This window comes from Hylobates moloch, unplaced genomic scaffold (assembly GCF_009828535.3).
Source record: "Hylobates moloch isolate HMO894 unplaced genomic scaffold, HMol_V3 SCAFFOLD_16, whole genome shotgun sequence".
Lineage (NCBI taxonomy): Eukaryota > Metazoa > Chordata > Mammalia > Primates > Hylobatidae > Hylobates > Hylobates moloch.
Window position 1 is genome coordinate 12,421,043 of NW_026652291.1, and position 15,659 is coordinate 12,436,701.

Consider the following 15,659-nt stretch of genomic DNA (forward strand, 5'->3'; position numbering starts at 1 on the left):
GATGTGCCTGGTGCCTTCCTGGGAAGAGCCCGAGACCAGCTGTGGAGGGGAGCAAGACTGGTTCTGGGCTGGGCTTCCTGGCCTGGTGCTTTCCTGGGCAGCTGGAAGTGCTTCTCTGGGAGCTGTCTGGCCTTGGCGCCGTTGTTGGCTTCGTTATTTTTTGCCTGCAGGGGCCTGAGCATTCTGTACTGACGGGAAAAACATTTGTTGGGCTGATGCTGTAATCGCACCGCAAGGGACACTTGAAATTATATCTGTATTTGGGAAGCTAATTTTAAAGAACTTTTTCTCTTCATAATTATTGCAATCAGCTAGCTAGTGTTATTGGGGATTCTCTTTTTCCCTCCTCAGCTGAGAGGCCATCTGCCTTCCTCTTCCTGCCTTTCCTTCCAGCACACGGTGAGCCATCTCCCTGGGAGAGGGACCACTGGCCCTTGGCTGTCTGCAAGCTGCAGGGAAACCTTTCCATGGTGATTGCGGAGGAAGGGATGAGGAAGAAGAGCAGGGGAGGATGATGGGGGCCTCTGGCTTGGCTACAGGATGGGTCCGTTTTCAAGATTGGAGGCGCAGGTTGGTGATGGAAATGATGGAATGTAACATTTCAATTTGGACATTGAAGCAGCCAGGGCTCTTGTGAATGCAAGTGACAGAAAATCCAGTTCAGATGAGTTTAAGCAAAAAGAAAAAGAAAACTGCATTTCTTGGCCCAGGTAACCAAACTGGCACAGGAATAGTCTTATCCTTCAGGTCCCCAGACATTCCTCCTGTCCCTGGAGTTTTATTCCTCATCAGGAGGAATTTAGTTCCAGAAAACGCTGGCCAAAAAAAGAAAAGAAAAGCCCCCATTGCCCACCCCCTACAAATGGGGCTTATTCCTGTCTATCTTGAGTTCTGATCCTGACAAGTAGGATTTCTCCAGGATGACTGCTAGCACACCAGTCAGGGATACGGGCTGGACGTTTAGGGTTGGCACAAAGTGGGCTCTGTGGATTGGTCTTCACAGGGGAGGCATTCAGGTCAGGAGGATACACCATGTGCTGGCCCTTCAGGTCTCAGTCTGACCACCCTTTCCAACACCCTGGGTTCCTCTATGTCCTTCCTCTTGGACCATCCTCTGAGAGGATGGTGCGAGGAAGAGGCTTCCGATGTTGTGCATGGCAGGCAGGGGTGGGGGAGTTCCAGGGGCAGACAGCATGGGCAGATGGTCAGAAGTGTGAAAGAACCGACCTGTGGGGCAGGGCAGGAAGCCCGGTGTGCTAGGAACAGATGGGGTGAGACTTGCTGGGCGAGGAGGTATGCACCTGCTGCAGAGGCCCAAGTGGTGGGGGTGAGGGAAGCCCAGGGGGTGAGTCTGGGCAGGGGCTGGGGGGTGATGAGCCATGTTTCAGATGCAGAAGGTGCAGAGTGTGTGTGCAGGGACAGCAGGGAGACCGCCCGGTGGCCTGCACCGCAGAGCTGTGTGTCTCAGGGAGTGGGAGGCTCTCCATGCTGGCCTCAGTTCTGCTCTTCTGGAATTCTGCATCCTTCTTTTGACATTTCTCTGTAATGCCCAAGGTCCTGGCTCTTGGCTTTGGCTTGGGGGAAGCTGTGACCTCCTGCATGGGGCTCTGAGGGATTATTCCAGCTGTTTGGGGACTGTAGCCATGGCTCCCAGCTGCAGAGCCTGACAGGCCTGGAGGCCGGCAGGAAGAAGATGGGGGGTGTGCCCGCCTGCCGAGAGCTGGCTCTGAGGCTGACTCTTGGCACTGGGGTCCTCTGAGGCCCCAGGCTCATTCTTACCTCCTCCAGAGGCCCAGCTGACCTACCATTCTCATGAACTGCAGTCCTGTGACCCAGCTGATTTCTATCTCATTGGTAGAACCCTTTAGAGGTGGGATAGGGCTCCTAAAACATTAGCCCTACTGCCTTCCCCACAGATTGGCCTCTCTCCCCTGCCTGTGGGCATCTGGCATCTGCTTGAATCCTTCTTATCACAGGGTGCTCATCACCTCTTGACTGCCTTCCTTTGGAAGCCAGCAACCTCTTCCTATGGTTGAGCTGAAATCTACTTCATAGGAAGGATTCCTTCTGCCTGGAAGGTTTGATATTGGACAGAAGGACTGTCAACCCTGTGGAGAGGGGAGGAACAGAGTGCTGGCTCCCCCGGCTTCTGGGCTGGATTGACCCAGGGCGTGTCTATTCCACAGTGTCCTGACATGCCAGAGGCTGGACCTTAGGAAGTGCCTTCCGGGCCCTTCACTGCAGGCCTGCTCAGGGGCTGCACCTCAGGTCTTGGGGCCCCTGGGGCAATGGCACCCATTCTTTTGGCCTCCTGGGGTCAAGGTTCTGAGGGAGGATTGGGGCAGCAGGTGGTTGGGTGGAGAGGCAGCTCTGTCCAGAACAACCCTCTTCCAGAAATCCCAGAAGCCTCATCCCCAACAGACCTGGTGGGCCCCCAACCATCACACAGATCCCCTTTCTCCCCAGGAAGTCACACAGTGCTGTGGGATGAGGAGGGTTTCCTGACAGATTTGGGGAGAGCAGGCCTGGGTGGGGAGTGAGGGAGCCTGGGAATTCTTGGTATTTGGATGGGTTTAGATTGTGGTTCTGCTTCTTACCTGCTGTGAATCTTTGGTCAGGATACTGAACTGCTCTGAATTTCCCCACTTGAAAAGAGATGACAGGCCAGGTGTGGTGGCTCACATCTGTAATCCTAGCACTCTGGGAGGCCAAGGCGGGAGGATTGCATGAGCCTGGGAGTTTGAGACCAGCGACCTACTGGGCAACATAGTGAGACCCTGTCTCTACAAAAAATAAAAAAAGAGGCCTGGCGCAGAGGCTCATGCCTGTAATCCTAGCACTTTGGGGGGCCAAGGCAGGCAGATCACTTGATGTCGGGAGTTCGAGACCAGCCCGGTCACCATGGCAAAACCCTGTCTCTCCTAAAAACACAGAAATTAACCGAGTATGGTGGTGCACGCCTGTAGTCCCAGCTACTTGGGTGGCTGAGGTGGGAAAATTGCTTGAACGCGGGAGAATTGCTTGAACCCGGGAGGTCGAGGCTGCAATGAGCCGAAATCGTGCCACTGCACTCTAGCCTGGGTGACAGAGGGAGACCCTGTCTCAAAAACAAAAAACAAAAAATAAAAAAATAAAAAAAAAAAAGAAAAGATGCAACCGTTGTACCCACCCAGTGGCTGCTGAGATCCAGTGTGAGGGGTACGAAGTGCCTGGCACTCACAAGTCCTGCCCCACCACCACCTTGTCTGTCCCTGTTTCTGCCTGGGGCAGGGAGAGCAGGCCTGGGTGGGGAACAAGAGAGCCTGGGGATTACTGGTGTTAGCCTCTCGTTTATTTGGGTCGTGCTCAGGCCCCTGGAATCCTCTCTGAAACTGGAGGGTCTCGGGTAGCTGGTGAAGCGCTGCCTGTCTTAGGGTCAGGTGACCGGGCACCTCTGATGGACCTCAGGATGAGCCCAAGTATCAGTAATTATCACCCAGCTCCCCAGTTTGCAGCCAAGGCTTCCAGGCCTTGAGCCTTTGGTCTTCGGCACCCAGTTCCCCCATGTCCCTTCCCTGGGCTTCTTTCCTGCCATTCCCATCAGAGACCCCTGTGGCCATGCTGGGCTGTACCCAGTGCCCCTTGGGAATCTGTGGGTACCGTGCGAAGCTGTGCTGTGCTCCTCCCCATCAACTCCTCATTGACTGTTGAAGGCCCCTACGAACTCCTGACAGGTCCTCATTCGTTCCTGCCTGACACGTGAATGCTTCCAGGCGGTATCTGAGAATCCTGCGATGGCAGAGCTGTGGGAGCCTTGGGGTTGTGGTGGACAAAGTAAGGCCCTTGCCACTCCCCACCAAAGACAGCAGGTCCTAATCCTCAGAGCCTGTGAATGTGCTGCCTTACATGGTAAAAGGGTATGACATGACTACAGATGGGATTTTTAAATTTTTATTTTTTAGAGATGGGGGTCTCACTGTGTCACCCAGGCTGGAGTACAGTGGCTATTCACAGGTGTGATCATAAGGCACTGAAGCATCAAACTCATGGCCTCAAGTGATCCTCTCGCCTTAGCCTCCCAAGTAGCTGGGATTATAGGCATGTGCCATACTCTTGGCTTACAGATGTGAACAAGTGAGGGATCTTGAGATAGAAAATGTTCCTGCATTACCTGGGCGGGCCTGGTGTAATCACAGGGAGGCAGGAGGGTCAGAGGAGATGTGACAGTGGAAGCAGAGGTTGGGGTGTTGTGGCCACAAGCCAAGGAATGTGGACAGCCTATAGAACTAGAGAAAGCGGAGGAATCGATTTATCCCTGGAGCCTCCAAAAAGAAGCCTGCCTTTGACCTGAGAACCCTAAGAGAATAATACATTTGTGTTGTTTTTAGCCACTACTCTTGTGATTTGTTACAGCAGCAATGGTAAGTGAATACAGTTTTCTCCTACCCTGCTCTTCTCAGGGCTTGCGGGTGAATCTGTGACTGAGAAGGGAGGGACTGGGTCAGGGTCAAGGTCAAGGCCAGAGCCCATGTGACCCGACACCTTGGGACTTTCCTTTGACCTGCCATCCTGAAAATATCTGAGGGGCCAGGGAGATATTCCAGTAAGGTGCCTTGTGGTTTAAGTTTCCTGAGATGGGGTCAGGGCTGACTCATGCTTGTGGCCGGGGTGCCAGGAAACCCCAGTGCCCATGACCTGGTCTTTGCCTTTGCTTCTCCTAGTGCTTAGCAGGCCTTCTCCAGCATGCCTTGGCAGCCTCCGTCTCCCTCTCTTCCAGGGCCTGGCTCACACAGCAGCTCTACTGAAACTTCCCTGTGCCTCCTGCTGTCCCCCAGGTGTTTGTCCTATTTAAGGGCATGTGGCACACTCGCCAGAGACCATGGCATGTAGCCCACTGGTCTGCCCTGTGGCAGCTAGCATCTCAGGGCAGGGTTTGTGGTTTGGGGTCCCCCTCTGGTTCCAGGCCAGCCCAGTGCGTGACAGAGAAGCCCAGCAAATGCTTGACCAAAATCAGACCAGGAAACTCTCCCTGCCTGTGGTTGGAGGTGCAGCAGCAGGGCAAAGACAACTAAACCTTAAGGGCTTGGGATCCAGGGACCAGGAGCTGCCCCCAGCCCTCAGGCCAGGTAAGGAGTGTTGGCAGCAGAATTTGGGTGAAATCTTCAGTCTCCTCTGGAACACAGCCTTTCAAAGAGTGTCAGCATCCAGAACACAGGCTGGGGACACACACACTTATGCTGCTATTTTAGGAGTGTGGGGTACCCTGAGGATAGGTGCTAGAACAATTCAGACTTTCCTGAGCAGGCTTCTCCCTCCCCCAGTGAGTCCAAGGGAGGGAAATGTCACGGGAATTTCTGCCTCCCTTCCTGCAGTAGCCTACCTCGCTCATTAGGCTGATACTAAATGACTTTGCATTCTTGGGATTAAGAAGCTGCTGTGAGAGAACCAACTGAATCATTAGCCCTGAGGCTGGCTGACTGACATGGGAGGGGGAGTGGGGGTGGCGGGGAGGGGAGGAGGTGCTAGAATCAAGCCTGCCAGCACCCCCCACCACCTCCCTCTCCCAGCAGCCCACTCCCCTGCTTCCCACAATTTAGGTCCCGCACCTGCAAAGGGATAGTAAAAGACTCAAAAACAATTTCAAGTCGAGAATTTCCACACTAAAAAGCGGGGATGTCGAGAGCCATAAAGGGAATAGACTTAATGTTTGTGATCAGCCAGCAATCAGGATGATTTCTGATCTGAAGTGGTGACCCCTTGGATGTGGCAGAACACTGCCTTTGCGTGATCTCCTGCCCTGGCCTCACTTCCTCCTTCCTGAAAATTGAGTTGAGGAGGGGAGTCTCAAAGGCACCTCAGTCCCTGTGCTGCTTTCAGCCCCTGCAGCTCCGATGACCTCTCCAGGAGGTGCCAAAGGTGGGTCACCCACTCTGTCTCTGTCTCGTGTCCTGTTCACTGGGAAGAGCTGCTTCCAGGCACCCCTGGATGCTGTTCTGGGTCTGAGGGAGTGCACTGGCTCAGGCTGCTGTGCCTGCACTGAGGGGCGCCTGGACTTTGAGGCTGGCCTGCTTCCCCCCGGGTGGGGCACCCAGTTGGAGGGAGGGTCTTCAGGTAAGGTGGTTGGTGACTCCCCAGTCAAAGGAAATATGCCCCCACTCAATAAAAAAGACACATGACAGCTTCCAGTTTATCTGGTTCTTCCCTAGAGCTGTCCAGACAATTCAAATGTTTGTACTGGCTTTAAAATTCTGTTCGTATGTTGTCTTTATATCGGGCCATTTCAGTTTCTGGCACTGTTAATAGGAGGAAAATCCAAATTACCAAACAATCAGCAAGTGAACCAAGATGCCACGGGGCAGGCGAGCAGGGGCGACACGGGGCTGGAGCCTGGCCCAGGAACCCGGCAGCACTCTGGGAGTGTTTGCAGAGAGCCTGCCAGGTCCAGGGTCTGCAGGGGGCACAGGGATGCTGAAATAAAGAGCCATCTTTGGCCTCGAGGGGGGCTCATGGTCTGATGCTGAGCACGGAGCAGGCTTCAGTGGAAGCTGTGATTCCTGCCTCTTGATGAGGAGGGCGCTTGAGCTGCTCTTGGTGTGTAGGCAGGAGTTTGCCAGCTGAGGATGGGCGCCTGGCAGGGGGATCAGTTTGTGCAAAGGCAGACTTGGGTCAAGCCTTGGTGTTTGGAGATTGGGTCCCTTCTGGGAGGGTTTGAGAGGCTGCTGCTGCCTCCCCCTGGTGTCTTCCGAGCTACACCTCCAAATGACCATGTGGCAGGTGTTTTGCTAAGAATTTGGGGCTGTAGACACAGGGCACAAACTGTGTCCCTGAAAGAGTGCTTGTTAGTCAAGATAGGCCAGGTTAGGTTGCAGTGGCAAATAGTGTCAAGAGGCCGGCAGAAACAGGTTTACTCACAACTCGTTCAGCACGCACTCTGGATCCAGAGACTCTTGGGGGCTGTGATCTGCCCTGCAGTGGCTCAGTGTGTATCCCACTTCTTAAGTTCAGTACTGTGCACCTTTTGTGCTGGATAATTCTTTGTTTTAGGGGGCTGTCCTGTGCATTACAGGGGCCCTTTCCTCACTGGATTCTAGTAGCACTTTCCTTGGTGTGACAATCAAAAAGCTCTTCAGGTGTTGCCAAATCTCCTTGTGGGGGACACACAGTTGCCCATAGTTGGGAACCAGTGCTGGCTGGAGGTCCTCTTCATCAGTTGTTTCTTTCTGGTTCCCAGCCTGGCTTCGTCGCCACTCAGCCCGCGTTGTTTCCAGGTGGCGGGTCTGGCTGCCTCTGCTGGTGGGTGGCAGCCTCATGTGCTTCCTTGTTTCTGAGGTCAGGGAGGCCTCGGTGCTGGCAGTGGAATGCTTCTTCCAGGAGGGGACATGGTCACCTCTGTTCACATCTCATTGCCCAAGACAAGTCATGTGGCCATGCCTAACTGGGGGCAGGGACAACATAGTGGCACTGAGTGTCCAGGAGGGAAATTGCCAGCTTTGGTGGCCACCATTGATGTTCACCACCGAGCATTAGCCTGGTGGGGTCAGTGCAATGGAGTCCAGCAGCCTTTCTGTCTGCCCAGTGCTGGGTGTGGGCAGCTTGGGGCAGTGGGGCCTGAGGAGGGTGGGAGCCAAGGCAGGTTTCTCCAGAGGAGCTGACCTGGGGGGTCAGGTGGTGATGTGGGGATGGCATTTGAGGAAGGGAACAGTGTGGCCATCAACACACATGGGTGACAGGGGCCCAGACATCTGTTTAGGAGCCCCAAGTCCTGGGGAGACTTCCTGGGCTTCTGTGGGGTATGGTGTGGGCCCTGCCCTCTGTAGGCAGGGAAAGGGGGACCATAACTTGGGGCTTTTTCCCCAGCGCCTGGTACCTGGAGGTGCCAAAGGGTCTTGTTATTTGGAGTGCCTGAAATCAGTAGTTACTGAACTGTGCCACACGTTGCTTGGATGAGGATGTGCCTGGCTTCCCACTTCCCTGAGTGGTTCTCCGTAGAACCCTCCTCCCTTACGTCTTCACCATTTCATGTACTTCACTTGCTGCAGCCCTCAGGTCCCCATACCTGCCCTGGGGAGGGCCTCTTGGGTGGGAAAGGTCATATCCTTTTAACAGACATGAAAGCTGAGACCCTAGGTGGCTCAGCGGCACATCCCATGCCTGCTGCTGGTCATGGTCCCTGAGCCTTTTGTGCCCTGCTCTGCTGTGTGGCAGGCCTGCTGCTGGATGGGGTCTGTCATCCCAGAGTGTCTTGTGTTAACCTCCTGACACCACACCTGGTACTGTGCTGCAGTGGCCTGGTGGTAGCGTGGATGCCGTGGACGTGTCTCTGCTCCGCATCACTCTTTTCTACTTCTGCTCTGATCTTCTTTATTGTTTTCCCTTATCATCCCCTGTCCCTCAGTGCTGGGTCATCCAGAGTAATTTTCATCATCTTCAGAAGTGGTAACCACTGTCACTCACAGGGCCCCTGCTGCTCAGCGGCCAGTGACAGAAAGCTTTAGCTGGCTCGAGGAGAAATCTGCAGCTGAAGGTCCAGAGAGGACAAGCCCCACCGCGGCCGGGTCTGGCCAGGGAATCTGCCCTCCTGGAGCCCTCTTGGCCCTTTCTCCTGGTTGGCCTCGGGCTCATCTGGATTCTCGCCACATAGAAGCGATGGTGTCCTCCAGCATTTCCAGGCAGTGCCATTTGTACTGCAGACAGTCCCCCAGGACCCGTCCGGTAAAGGACCAGGACCGGCCTGGCTTGGGTCTTGCTCCCATGCTGCCGCTAAGTGAGGTAACAGGTCATGTGCCCACCGCTGGAGTGGGCGTGCTGCCCCCAGTCACGTGGACTGGAGGAGGCGCAGTTCTAGAAGGGCAGGAAGGCAGGGTGGCAGGTCACAAGGTCACAGGTCACAAGACCCCCATCCCTGGTGTGAGCCAGGTACTGTGCCAGGCCTGGACTCTGTTTCCCTTAAAGCCTGTGTGGGATGAGTTCTAGGATTCTCGCATTTTACAGATAAGAAAACAGAGGCACAAGGTACAGTGGGGTCTGGTTCTGCTCTCAGGGGCTCACCCACCTCTTCCACTCCCGCCTACCCCCCCGAATAGTGTTCATCTAAGCCTCTGAATGCTGCGAAGCTCAGTCCTGGGCTTCTAACCACTTCCTGGCACCACCACGGTTGAAAAGTGGACTGCTGCTGCCTTCTTGCGATGTTCTCTCCTCTCCTGCTCGTCTGCTCCTTCCAGACTGTGAGCGTCACAACTATTTCTGGTTCTTAGGTTTCCTTTACTCTTTTCCCAAGACCTGCAAGGGCTGCCCCCCACCCCACCCCTGCTGTGTCCTCCCCTAGCAAATCAGATCCTGCTTCCACTGGTCACAGAGAAGCACATGGAGTCGCACTTGTGGACAAGCAGCTGTCCCCATACCCAGCTGCTCCTGAGCAGCATCCGGAGTTCGATGAACCCTGAATCCTTCCCAGGCCCTGCCCCAGGCCTCCTGGATCAGAGGCCTTAGGGTGGGCCTCGAATGAGGATTTTTGACACGCTTCATTGGTGGTTCTCAGGCTATCTGCCCTGGCATCTGGGACCCACTGGCCTATGGGTAAAGCCTGGGCCACAGGGTGACATCCTGGGCCTCTGAAGCGTGCCCTGCCTTTATCCTCTGTCCCGCGTCTCAGCCCCCGCCCCCTGAGAGGGCTTTATGCTTCCAGAGCCCCAGACACCCTTTGGGGAGGGCGCAGGACTCCCCGTACTCCTCTATAAGTACTCTTCCCAGCACCTGTCTGTAGTTACCCTTCAGTTGCTCTGCCAAATGGCAAATGCTGCCTCCTCCTTGAAGCCTTCTTTTATTGCCAGCCCCCTCCTCTGAAAGGATCAAATCAGTTTGTGAGTATTTTAACTTCCTTAAAAGTTCGTGCTCCTTGGACTTCTGGGGAGAGGCTTCCTTGTGCAAAGTGGATCCTCCCTTTGTTAATAATCCAGCTTTTGGAAAAGCATGTTTATACTTAGCTATTCCTATTTTATTAATATTCATATTAATATATTGTATTTATATATTAGTGTAATATTTATCAATAAAATGACAGTTTAGAGCCTATAAAATTATTCACAGGTGCAGGTTTTGTTTTTTTTTGAGACGGAATCTCGCTCTGTTGCCCAGGCTGGAGTGCAGTGGCACGGTCTTGGCTCACTGCAACCCCTGCCTCCTGGGTTAAAGCAATTCTCCTGCCTCAGCCTCCCAAGTAGCTGGGATTACAGGCACCCGCTGTTATGCCCAGCTAATTTTTATATTCTTATAGAGACGAGGTTTTACCATGTTGGCCAGGCTGGTCTCGAACTCCTGACCTCAGGTGATTTGGGAGGCCCACCTCGGCCTCCCAGAGTGCTGGGATTACAGGCGTGAGCCACCATGCCCGGCTGCAGGTTTTTAATGAAACTTAAAAATTATTAAATTGTAGGCCGGGTGCAGTGGCTCACGCCTGTAATCCCAGCACTTTGGGAGGCTGAGCTTGGTGGATCACTTGAGGTCAGGAGTTCGAGACCAGCCTGGCCAACATGGTGAAACCCTGTCTCTACTAAAAATACAAAAATTGGCAGGCATCTTGGCGAATGCATGTAGTCCCAGCTACTCGGGAGGCTGAAGCAGGAGAATTGCTTGAACCCAGGAGGCGGAGGTTGTAGTGAGCTGAGATCATGCCACTGCACTCCAGCCTGGGCGATAGAGCCAGAGTCTGTCTCGAAAAAAAAAAAAAAAGTAGCTTTTATTGTTACTTTCCCTACAGTTTTGAGGGTAGCGTATATGTTCATTTGTAGAAAATCTCGAAAACACAGGGAAGTATGAAGGAAAAACCACAGCACTTTGTTGGCATCACCCAGCCCCGTGGCTACAGTTAACACTGCAGCACATGCCCCTCAGTCTGTTTTCTAGGTACCGGAATGTTTCCATGGGCTTAGAACCCGTAGCGAGTGCTGCAGCCTGGTGGTCCCCACTGCAGGCCTCATTTCAGCTCCTCTTTGGACAGCACTTGGAAGCTTTTCATGATACCTCCTGAGCTCTGCTGTCTTGTGTCCTCCATTGATTGATTGCTTCATGCTTTTATCAAGCATCTATTTAAGAAACAATTAAAAAATATATTTTCCAGTTTTTGATAACATGTTATAGGCACATGGCACAACATTGAAGCGATGTATGAGGGGGCACAGTGAAAAGGAAGTCCCTCGGCCACCCCAGCTGCCCTTGCCCTTGACCAGGGGCCCTGCCATGATCGTTTTCTGTAGCACCCTCAGGTTCACTCCGTGTGTACCCAAGCACACATGCTTGTCCTGGATGTTGTTCTTAACACAGATAATTATTTACAGCATACAGGGTTTTGCATCTTACGTTTTTTCACACAGCAACGTCTTGGGGATAATTCCTCATGGGTGCATGGAGGCCTTCTGTGTTCTTTTTTACTGCTGCATACTATTCCTTTGACTGTGTGTGGTTTGTTAATGTCCCTTCTTGGGGGAAATTTAGTTTGCTGCTAGTGTTTTGCTATCACATACAGTTTGGTAATTAACAGGGCAGAGCCGGAAACATTGCACACTTGAGCCTGTCTGTGGGGTGATGAGGTGGGATCGTGGAGCCGGGGTTTTCAGGAGGAACAGTCACTTGACAACCAATGCTCTGGTTTCTCTTCCCTCCCCCTGTCTCCCATGTCCCTTCCTTCTCCCTCTTCCCCTTTGGCTTCATCATTCAATTTCTGAACTTTCTGGTTATGGCGGGACTTTAGGAACGTGCTTCTTGGGGAATCGAGGTTGTTGGTGCCTTTTGCAGAAGTTTCCCAATGAAAAATGAGCCCCGACAGGTTGTTTTATTTTCCTGAGAGGCTGTGGTGGTGCATGTGGGATTCCACCACCAGAGGGGATGCAGTTTTCCGCTGCCACCTCCTGATCCTTCCATTGCACTGAGGCCCTGGAGGCTGGAGACCAGGCCTCCCTGCTTGGTGCCACCCTTGCCCACGGTGGTGCACCTGGTGGTGAACACCTGGGTGTGGGGAGAGCCCTGCTCCGGGCCAGCTCCTGCACTTCCTGAGTCTCCCAGGCCTCGGCCTGCTCTGCAGGTAATGGGGTAACCACTGTCCCACCCTCATGAGGCTGCAGACGGTATTGGTGAGTGGTGAGCTTCAAGGGGTGTGTAGCATATGTGGGTGGCCCCCTCTTTTCTGCCACGGTTGCAGTTTATCCTTTTTTTGGAGCTCTGAGCGACAGAGGAACTGCTGTGGCTCCTGGGAGATCAACCCCACTTAAGATTGCAGCCGATCTTTTCTCTAGATTACTTTTTTGTTGCTTTCTTATTTTATGTGTTCCATCTGTTTTCAGTGAGAGACTGTTTTTTTAGGACTAAGGAAGGGAGAGCTGCCTGGGATGATGTAAAATGTGGACTGATTGGAACTGACCTCAGTAAAGAAACGAGAGTCACACACTGGGATAACCCGGATGCCAGCAGGGTTGACTCAGGGAAACCGAGGCCCTGGCCCAGAGGCCAGTGGAAGTCTGCGCTTCTGTGTCCCCGGCCGTTCGCACTGTGCGGTTCACACTCTCGGTGATTTGGGGCTTGAGTTTTCTGTCCTGGAGCAGGGTCGCTGGAGTTTGGGCTGGCTCCTCAAGGTCCTCTGCTGTGTGTCCTGGGGCAGGTTCCCGTCAGTGACGCTTCCTGCAGCTTTCTCGTCCCTCCAGTGGGGGCCAGGATGATTGGGAGTGAGGCAGGGGCTGAGGTGTCCACAGGTGCTCAGAAACGGTGCAGGTTGTGAGCTAGTGGTTGGGCGTAGCACAGGTTCCTCATGATGCTGTCTGTCACTGTGCTGTGGGCTGTGGTGGCCCAGGGCTATGCTGTTGTGTGTCTCCCCTGTCCCTCATGAAATCGTGGAAGCAGGTGGATATTGGCCACCATTCCTACAGAAACTGCAGAGAAGCTAAGAGACACTGAGGGTCCCTGAATGCCTCAACCACGGTGGTTCTCAAACTGGATTCCTTGGGGCCCAGGTTTCTGTTGAGGTGTCGGGGGTTTGAGGGCAGGTGGACTGGGTGCTTCCCACAGTGGGACCTGGTCAGCTCTCCTTGGCCTCTGTCTTCCTGTCTCATGGAGTGGCTCCTTTGTGAGGTTCCGCTCAGTGCCTTGATATCAGAAGCTGTTAAGGAAGCCCTCGCTGAATGAGCTGACAAACAGATGTAGGAATTAGTAGGCGGCACCTCAGCTGTGCCGTGAAACAAGGGAGCAGGGGTGCCCAAATGTTCCTGTGGGGCTTGTGCCTGTCTCCTCCCTAAGACCTTGAGCCTCTCAAGGGCCCAGACTGTGGAGGTTGCATTTGTTGTACCCTCCGAGTGCTGGGCCCAGGAGCTGAGCTAAATTGTTACACATTTACATCTTCATCTGCCAGCAGCCTTTGAGGAGTGTCTGTGTGCCAGGTGAGCATCATAACTGGGCACGGGCACACATAGCTTTAAAGTTTGGCATGGTCCCTGCTCCAATGAGCTTGGGTGAGTAAACCACACATTCCTGACCTTGCCTGGCTGCAGCCATCTCTGAGCATCTGCTGGAGGCCTTTCTTCCCAGCACAATGTGCACAGTATGCTATCTTGGGCGCCTCGGTCCCTGCAGGTCCTGGTGGCCCTACACCAGTGCTCGTCTCTGGCTCATAGCAATCAATACCCCAAAACAAAGGGCCGAGACAGTGGTAGCCTTAAGTTCTTTCAGGTTGGGAGGCGTCCTGGAGAGGCTATGCTGAGCCGAATCCTCAAGGCTGGGGTGGGAGGTGGGCATCAGGGCCGGGGAGGAGAAAGCCCTGTGTGCCAGAGCTGCACAGGTGGGCACTTCCTGGGCCCACAGTAAGAAATGTAGGGTGGGGGAGGCTGGACGTGGTGGCTCACGCCTGTAATCCCAACACTTTGGGAGGCTGAGGCAGGTGGATCACCTGAGGTCAGGAGTTTGAGACCAGCCTGGCCAACATGGTGAAACCCTGTCTCTACTAAAAATACAAAAATTAGCTGGGCCTGGTGGTGGGTGCCTGTAGTCCCAGCTACTCGGGAGGCTGAGGCAGGAGAATCGCTTGAACCTGGGAGGCGGAGGTTGTAGTGAGCTGAGATTGTACCATTCCACTCCAGCCTGGGCAACAGAGCAAGACTCTGTCTCAAAAAAAAGAGAAATGGGTCAGGGAGAGAAGGGTGGGAGTCAACAGAAAGCCTTTGTGTGTTCTGGGCAAACCCTGACCCAGGCCATGAGGCTCTTAAAATTGAGTGGCAAGAGTCAGGTTACATGGTGGCCATGGGACTGCATGTGAGCAGGGAGGATGTGGAGGACATGAGTGCAGCTTCGAGGCTGTTGGCGAGGCCGGGACAGGCGTCAGTGGGGCGTTGGGAAGGCAGCGGGCAGGACTGTGTGGGGCTCCCATGTGTGGCAGTGGATGGGTTGGAGCATGACTGGCTGTGGCAGGTCCTGGGGCCAGACCTGATGGGGAGGACATGGGGAGCTATGGGGGTTGAGCTAGGCAGGGATGGCAGGGGCCTTGGGACGACCCAAGCTGGAGCTCGGCCGACAGAGGCCCGGCCCAGGAGTGGAGGGAGGTGGCTGGCGTGGGGCCTCCGGAGGACTCCAGCAAGTCCCTCTGCGGAGCCAGCCCTCTCGGCGGCAAGGTGGTTTGAGGAGTGGCTGGGAGTGGAAGGCATGGCCGTTCTGGGACAGTGGCAGGAGAGGCGCAGCTGCCGGCTCCCTCCTGAAACCCCTTCATGGTCCTGCCCTCAGGGGGCTGTTGGGAACCTTTGGAAAGAACGTGTCCAGCCTGCTGGAGTAACACTTGTTTTCTTTGTTTTTCTTCACAGGAAGCGAGGGATGGAAGTTGTGCAGGTGAGTACAGACCGCGTCCCCGTGGTTCTTTGGGTAGTGGGGCCCTTGGTGCCAACCTCTGTGTCTCTCCTCCTCTCCTCCAGCGTCGGGCACGGCTTTCTCTCTTCTTCACGTGCAGCTTGTTTTTAGCTCCCCTGTGGATTTGATGTGGTTTCTGCCCTGGGCTGGGCAGACTCTGATTGGGGCTTCTTGGGTTTGGAGGGTTGCTGTGGCTTTGTCAGTGGGGAGAGGGTTGGTTTGAGAGTCCTGAGGGGGGTGTGCATGGCAGTGGTCAGGTTAGGGTGGGTGTGGGAAGGGTGAGGGGGCAGTAGGCACCCAGCTAGACGTCCAGTTGTCTTGTGCTTTGTGTAGCCTCACCCTGGGTGGACTTGGGTCAGGTGCACATTAACTAGAAAAAGAAGTATGGATGGAAGAAGAAGGAAGAATGGATGGAGGGGGAGGGAAGGATCTTGGAGGGAGGGGAAAGGTGGAAAGATGGAGGGAGAAGGAAGGATGGATGGAGGGGGAGGAAGGATAGAAGGATGGATGGAGAGAAGAGGGAAGGATGGATGGAGGGGGAGGAAGAAAACATCAAAATACTCTCAGACTCTATGTGAGGGGCAGGCTGTGTTATTTGCACTAAAGGCTGTACCTGGCGCATAATGGCTACTTGGTAAACCTGATGGTGGCCTGGCCATGTCCTCTGTTCCCCTTGCTGTCCCCATTGAGGGTGACTCTGTGGTCTGTGCAGCTGGGCCAGCATCCCATCTCCTTGCCTTACGGATCTCATCTGCCTGTAGCTGTAGAGAGGGGAACCCAAGCTGGGGACTAGATCAGGGCAGAGG

The 15,659-nt window shown here is 54.2% G+C and overlaps 1 protein-coding gene across 3 annotated transcripts in view; it reads left to right on the forward strand.

Annotated features, from left to right (window-relative positions):
• The window catches only part of ITPK1 (inositol-tetrakisphosphate 1-kinase), a 181,003-nt gene that overhangs the window by 26,408 nt on the left and 138,936 nt on the right, over positions 1-15,659 (forward strand). For all 3 annotated transcript variants that reach the window (XM_032135071.2, XM_058429642.1, XM_032135070.2), the window contains one exon: positions 14,811-14,835. In XM_032135071.2, coding sequence (XP_031990962.1) covers positions 14,811-14,835 — 25 coding nt within the window. The remainder of the gene's footprint in view (positions 1-14,810; positions 14,836-15,659) is intronic.